Source organism: Molothrus aeneus, chromosome 10 (assembly GCF_037042795.1).
Source record: "Molothrus aeneus isolate 106 chromosome 10, BPBGC_Maene_1.0, whole genome shotgun sequence".
Taxonomy (NCBI): Eukaryota; Metazoa; Chordata; class Aves; order Passeriformes; family Icteridae; genus Molothrus; species Molothrus aeneus.
In genome coordinates this window covers 6,291,289-6,298,946 of record NC_089655.1, presented here as the reverse complement: position 1 = coordinate 6,298,946, position 7,658 = coordinate 6,291,289, and the positions used below count along the sequence as shown (strand labels likewise).

Here is a 7,658-nt window from a genome sequence, read left to right as displayed (position 1 = left end):
GGCAGAGAGCAGGGTGAGAAGCAGTCCAGCACAGCCCAAGAGGGACTTGTCCCTGCTGCCCATCCCCAGGAGCTGGAGAGTCACTGGTGGGTGCAGCTCAGTGATTATTTGAGCTCCAGCCTGGCCCCAGCTGGGCTGCCCGGAATTCCCGGTGTTCCTCCTGCAAGGCTTTGGATCTGGGGAGCTGTTCTCAGCATTAGCACAGAGGGAGCTGCTTGGGCATTTCTTATAGAGGAAGTGTGTGGTATTCCAGTTTTCTTCCCAATCCCCTTGAAGGCAGGGATTAACTGCCAAACTTTATTAAAGCTTGTAATTTGTAGAGCAGAGTCAAAAAGAAAAAGCAGTTTTTGGTCACGTGTAGTGGTACAAAATCCAGTGCTTCTGACCATCCAGATCTGAACATAGTTCTGAACAAGGAGGAGAAGCCCTCTGTGCTTCCCAGTGGAATGGAAAGGCTCTTCCCAGGTATCACGCATTAGGACATGTTAAAAAACGTTCAGACACACAAGTCAATGTGGCCATTGGTGACAGAGCTTAGAGGGCAGGGTGGAGCTCTCAAAGGTTGGATTTGGTGATCATGGGGGTCTTTTCCAACTTTAACAATCCTACATTAAACCAGGGTCTGGGATTAAATCCCAGAGGAGGGGGGAGACAAAACATTACCCACTGGATGTGTTACCTTGTGGCTCTCCCAGCAGGAGCTGTTCTCCCTCCCTGCCTTGTCTGAGCACCGTGCAGAGCCAGGGGCACTGGGGCACAGCAGCCTCTCCCTGCAGATGTTCTTCCCTTGCATGGGAGCTGAAAACTTTACCAGGGAACAGCTGCCCTTGGTGCCTTCAGCACAGCCTGGGACTGCCCCTGCCAGCCCCAGCATTCGGTGGTGGCAGAAGAACCTGCAGAGTTACAGAGAATAAACCTGAAAATCCTGTTTGCCAAGGCAGGTACTTCTGGCACAGCAGGGAGCTGCTCCCTCTGTGAAACTCCCAGAGCTTCAAGGAACAGATCCCACAGCTGTGGCACAGGGATGGTGCAGAGGTTCTAGTGAGACCCAGCACAGAAACATTTTTTACTGCATGCAAGAAGCACCCCCTCCCCAGATAATTCTTATTTAAATTCTATGCAAATCAGTTAGAAAAGGATTTTTGATTGCTAAATTGGAGAACTGAAAGGATGCAAACAAGCACCCTTGTAAAGGATCATTCCAAGTGTGTGGCACAGCTGAGGAAATCCCCTCTGAAAGGTAGGTGATGCTGCTTCCAGTACTACCAAGAATATCACAGGCAGATCTTTGGTCTTAACTATTTAAATTTAGAAGTTGAAGTGCTTTTGATACCCTAAAGAAACTCACCAAAAAGTGGCTGTTCTATAGACACATTTAGGCACTCCCTGGTGAAGCAATACAAGAACAACACACTGCACAAACTCTGCTTGAGCATTTGCATATAGGTAAATTAGAAAAGGCATTACTAGTTTTCCCTTTCGTTATATTTCTTTCTTCTTTTTTTTTCTTGTTCATTCCACTTGCAAAAGATCCATGAGATATCTCTTTTTTTTTTTTTTTTTTGACAGGTTGAAATGAGAGAGTTGGATGTTTTGTTAAGTCATCATAGGGACAGTGCTCCACATTGAGACCACAGATATGAGTGAGGTAAGTGGTCAGATTGCTTTATCCCAGTCTTTTTGAGAAGAAAACCTGGAATTTTGGCTTTGGAAGGCATTTGCTTGCAGGTACCTGGGTGGTGTGAACTCACCACAGCAGGGAAGGAGGGTTTGGCACAGCAGCTGCAGATGAAGTGAGCAGTAACACTCTACCCCACCACCAAGACAGGTTTTCCTTTTTAAATTCAAAAGTCTTTTATTTGCCAAAAAAGAAGAAAATATAAAGTAAAAATACAAAGATCAAACCATGCCACCACAAAATGTATCCAAATCTACTTTTACAAAGTATGAGAACCTTTATTATTATTATTAAATATTCAGTTTCTAACCCCCTCACCCAGTGATACAGTGAGAAGATGAGCACACGGGGAAGCTCTGTTTATGTTTTTCTTACAGTAGCTCCTGCTCATCACTGAGGTTCAGTTTTGGTTGCATAGAGCTAAGATACTGATCTAGAGACTCCAAATCCATACTGTTACAGTGCTAGTTCAGTGATCTTTCAGGACTGTTTTGTTTTAGAAACTAAGCCCAGTACCTTGGTTAGAGTGTCTTGAGTCAGCTTCATTAAATCCTCGGTTCAGGAGAGCAGGAAGGCTTTGGAATCCCTCTTCTGCTGCCCATGTCTGTTCTGCAGCACTTGCCCCTCAGAGGCAGGAGGGGAGCTGGAGCAGTGCCCAGGGTTCACTGCCAAAAACTGGGATGCAGCAAGCACTACTGAGAAAAAATCCAACCAGTACCATTCCAGCCGTAATATTGAGCCATACCTCCCACCTCAGTACTGCAGAGAGAAAATATTTATGATACAATACAATCCCAAACAGTTGTATTACTGTTTGTGATACAACAGTAAAAAACAAGGGGTTTGTGAGAACACAGGGCTTCATTTTGCTAGACAAAGGCAAACTAGAGAGAACAAATAAGCACAATCCTATTTTTATCATGCAAAACTGAATTTTACTCACTTTTCTGACTACTTGTAGTAGGCTTTTTTAGGCTTTTTCCTAAAAAGCCTTCAGTGTGAGCTGGATGTGTACTGAACAATGCAGGATGAATCTTTCCCAGGATGCAGCATCTGAAGTGGCACTGACATGGAGTCAGGAGGCAGAGCCAGAGCCAAGGGACTCCTGCAAATCTTTTGGGCAGGAATTCTGGGGCTGCTTCACTGCAGCTGAGCAGCTCTTCTGGCTGGACACAAGCACCCTTGACTATCTCAGAAAAAAGCAAAGAAGTAGGACAGGAAATTTACCTCACTTAAATGCTGCAGAGTTACAAACCTTCCATCCAGAGCAGCTGGGGACAGGGCTGTGTCACAGATGGGGTGTAGAACACCTTCTGTTAATGCACGTGTGCCTGCTGAATTGTGGTTATTTTCAAGTACTTTAGGGACAGAGAATGGATTTCCATTCCTGGAATATTACTACAGATTCTGCATTGCCACCACAGTAACAGTGGCTTCTACAGCTTGTCCTATTCACACAGAATGCAAAATATTTGCTGTAAATTGGAGGATTTTTTGGATTAGCTTGTGTTGACTGACCAGAAAGCATGGATTGGGTCTATGTTGTTGTAGCAGTACTGGGTGTCTGTCTGTAGGAGAGAGGGGCTGGGTTTGGGCTCAGCAGAGCAGCTCTCAGCTTCCTGTCTCCATTTATTGAGCCAAACCTTTGGAAGGCAGCTGGTGAGTTTCACCAGACTCTGGGTTCTGACTTCTGCAAAGAAAGGCATCAGTTCAGGCTGGTGTGGTGTGAGGTGTGAGCCTGAATTCAGGGATGGGTTGAATTAAAGTCCCTCTGCAAAAAGCCCTGAATAAAGACCCTGACGTGGTGGGTGACTGAGGCTTTCCAGAACTGGCAAACGAGCCAGTGCAGTACTGCTGCTGCTGGGGCACCATGAGGGCTCCATTTCAGCCCAGAATGGGGTCAGGTACTTGTTCCTTTTGAGGAATCTTAGTCCTTGGAGAGATGTAAAAGGACATCAAACTGAAAGGGCCCTCTGGACCATGGCAGTGAGGGAAAGGTAAACTCCTGCTGTGCTCAGGTTCCTCTCAGGAAAACGTGGCTGGAGCTGGTTCCAAGCAGCAGCTGTGGGACCTTGATCCTGTGTCCATTCCTGCAGTCAGTTCCTTGGTGGTTCTGTATTTGGGCAGTTGTGGAATCACTCCAGGGCAGGTTTTCCCTTTGAGGTTATGGCAGTGATGGAGCTGGGATCCAGACACGCTGTGTGCTTGCTGCATTCCAGGGGCTTGTCCTGGTTTGGACAGGGTGCTCCCTGCTTCATCTGTAACTATGGGATGCAGGTCACCTGGCAGGGCCTTTGCTAACAGTGTGGGCATCCAGAAGTTTCCCAAATACCAAGTCCAGGATCCAGGGGTGTGTATGCATCTGCTCAGTTCAGCTGAAACCTTTTCTCACTTCCCGAGTTTGATGGTGGGAGAGTTCTGCCCCCAGGGAGGCAGCAGCACATCCCCCTGGGCAGGGGCAGCCAGGCCTGGGCTTCAGAGGCTCCTGAAAAGCCCAGAGTGCACTGGAGTGAGTGATCAGCCCATTCCTCACTTGGATAGTGACCCCTGCAGGAACCGAAGGGATGCAGTCCCCTCCTGTCCGTAGGGACACACAGTCCTGCAGTGCCCGGGCTGCTCTGCCCCAGGGAGGGCAGCAGGAGCCTGCTGGGAACAGGGGCAGGCAGCTCCCAGGAATTCCAGCAGGAGGCACAGCCCGAGGCTCTCCAGGAGATACAGGGCACACCCAGCAACCCAGCATTAGAGACTGGGCACAGCTGGGAGGGCTCAGACCTGTCCCAGCTGAGAAGGTAAAGCCCAGAACTGCTTGTACATAGATGAGGGCTAAAATGAAGAATTTGTTCTAATCACCCCTGTGCTGAACCACAGTTCCTGCTGGCCAGGAGAGCCAGCTGCAGCAGCAGTGATGATATCACTTGTGATTCTAAGGGGAAAGTTGGTTTAATTTTGCACTTAAAGCAAGAATTCATTAGTTACAGCATTTCCTCCCTGAGCCTGGGAGAAAAATTAATTTTGGCAATAATACAGACTAATGCCTTTACTAGTTAATAGAGGGGGTTGGTTTTTTTCTTCATTATCTCAGCTTAGTCTCTTGGCTACAGGTTCAAGAAGGCTACAGGTGAGGAGGAGAACACAGGAGTGGACGGAAGTGGTGCACATCAGGCGCAGCAGCTGAACAGCAGAGAGCTGTATTTGCTGTAAATACTCTGCAAAATGCTTCCACAAAGTAGAAATCTACACAGACAAAGCTCTGGCTAGAGGCAGGTCAGCACAGGAGGGGACACAGGACTAGAACAGGTAACTCTGTCTCAGATTCCAGGAGAAGCTGATGTGGTGTAGTGCTGAAACTGCTCACAGATCCACAGCAGTGAAACAGCCCAGGGAACGAGCCTGGGGACAAAGCACAAAGGGACTTCACTCTCCCTCTGTGCAGGCACATTCCTTTTGTTTCCAGGACAGGAAGGAAAAAAAGAACTTCACAGTGACCTGTGTTCTAAAAGATTTCTAGACACACATTTAAGTTAATTTGGCAGCTCTTTTGTCACTCCTGGTATAAAGCCAAGGGGACAGAGTGGCACAGGACAGAACTGAGAAACGACCACTATAGATGTTGCATCCAGCTGTTACAGGTAATCATTAGCTGCTGGCATTTATTGCACATCTGGGGACATAACAGAATTTATATAGAAATGAAACAAGGTGCAATCACCATTTTCAGGAGTGTGCATGATAACACATTGTAAAAAGCCTTTTCATAGAAATTACCTTATTGCAATTACACAGGAAGACAAAAAGGGGTCTCAAGTTTCAGTGTACAAAATAAAGCACATTGTTCCAATGACAGATTTAAGGAAAACCCCCAAGTGCCTTGGGACTGAATGCTATCCAGTTTGAAAGACATGGGCTGTCTTCCATTCCTCTAAGCTCAGAGATCTGAGATAATTAGCTTGTCTGACTTTTCTCCAGTTTCAGGGGGAGGTAAGACTTCATCTGTGTCATAGTCATCTTCACATGATCTGCAAAGACAAAAGGTGTGTCTTTAAAAGCTGTATTTTGGTTTTCCAGGCTGTTATTTCAGTGGCTACTAAGTCAGCTGGCTAAAAGGCAGGAGCATGTGAGAGGTGAACCTTGAGGAGGAGATTCCTGAGGCATGGGGAAGAGGGTGGGAGTCACCAGAACTCTGACAGCAGCCATGGATCTGTGCTCCCATCCAGCCTCCTCTCACTGGTGCTCAGCACTAGAAAATCTGAATCCAGCTTCAGTAACAACTGTCAGGAACTTCCAGAGCCTCAGTAGTTCAGTGTAGAAATAAATTCATCCAGCCACAGCCCCAGAGGAGCCTTGGCTCAGAAACACCTGGTTCAAAGCATCTTCTGGCTGAGGTGTGTTTTGACAGACACAGAACAATTGTGGCCACACTTTCATGTTCCTCTCTCCCTCAGCTGGAAGTTTGATACCCAGGATTGAGTATTTATGGTCCAAGGAGGTTTGCTGGGAATTCCCAGCTCCAGCTACACTATCCAGGCTGGTTGGATTCCATGCCCTGCAGCACAGGCTCTGGCTCTGGGGCTCTCAGCCCATTCCTAGTCCCAAGGAATGATGCTTTTAAGATGTTTCCCTTCAGTCACAGCATACTATGGGTTAGTTTTGCAGGGCTCCCAAAAAATTAAAGTTCTTCCTTTTGTTCTAAAGCAAGGTTGCTCACAAAGGAAATGCTGGAGCAGGTGCTCCAATGGCCAGGACAGGAATGGATCTCATGTTCAGTGGTAAACTGGGCTGCAAAAAGGTGAACTCCTTTGATAGCCCAGCATGGATGTGCCAGGAAGGAATGGTCCACCCCTTCCTGTGGTGTTTTTTCCTTGGCTGACCCATATGCAGACACAGCAAACCCTTGGGAGGCTGTCAGGGTCTGTCCTGCTGTAGGCAGGATGCTCCCTGTGTGCAGGGAGACCAGCCCAGACCTTCCTGGAGAACTGTCCTCTCTTCCATAAGGAAAGCACCTGCTTAGTAATTCTGCCACCTTCAGGATTCCTGCATAAGTAGGAGAAGAGAAACAATGGTCTGGTCTGGATCCTGCACCAAACCTCTTCTGACCACGTGTGCAAGGTTGCCAAAATATGTGCAATTTGCACCCTTCCTGCCTCAATGGTGCCTGTGGGGGCTGTGCTGCCCTGCCTCTCCCACCAGGAATGGATTGGGAATGTTTGCAGGTGCCTCAGCTTCTCTAATCTCTCCTTGCTTTAAAAGATGCAGCTGAAGAAAACTTTGTATTTCCATTTGAATGCTGTTCTTAGAATGTTCCTTTTTTATCTCCTTTTCCTCCAATTCTACCACCTTCTGTTAGCCTTGTCCCTTTCTCTCCTACAAATGGAACATGACTTCTTCCCTGCATTGCACAGGCACCAGGGGAATGTGCAGCTGGAGCTATAATCTTTTTCTCCAGGTTTGCTTCTGCACTAAACCCTCTCATGTCTGCTTCCAAAGGGACTTCCCACTGTCCTTTATTCTTACACTTTTCCACTGCACTGCTGTGCTCCTTAAGGCTCAACAGTGCCTGCCTTTCCCATCCTGGAATAAATGCTTTCCAGCTTTATAGCTAAGGAGCATCTCTGGGATGCTTTTGAACAAGATTATCACTAAAGGCACTCACTCCTTGCTCTCCTCCCAGGCCAGTTTCAGAACTTCAGTCCCATGAAAACAAATATGGCCTTGTGTAGGTTCAATACCCATTCCTTAAGACTCAACTGTGGCAACTCTAGGTTGTTCAGAGGAGGGAAATTACTCCAGGGAATTCTTTGCCCTTCCTTCTGGCAAACACACGTTTTGGCTCTGGGTGGTTCAACGATGCCCTTGTTGCCCCTTTGCCTTCCTCACACTGCTGGGCTCTGGGAGTGGAGCAGTTGAGCCATCAGACAACTGGAGGGAGACAAGAACAATGGTCTAAGCTGCCTAAAGCAACATCCTCTGATCCTCTGCCTCT

The 7,658-nt window shown here is 47.4% G+C and overlaps 1 protein-coding gene across 1 annotated transcript in view; it reads right to left on the bottom strand.

Moving 5' to 3' along the window:
- Window positions 1-1,922: 1,922 nt before the first annotated feature.
- LOC136560835 (serine/threonine-protein phosphatase 2A regulatory subunit B'' subunit alpha-like) overlaps window positions 1,923-7,658 on the bottom strand; it is a 40,164-nt gene continuing 34,428 nt past the window's right edge. The window contains exon 13 of the mRNA XM_066556900.1: window positions 1,923-5,694. Coding sequence (XP_066412997.1) covers window positions 5,604-5,694 — 91 coding nt within the window. The 3' untranslated portion in view covers window positions 1,923-5,603. The remainder of the gene's footprint in view (window positions 5,695-7,658) is intronic.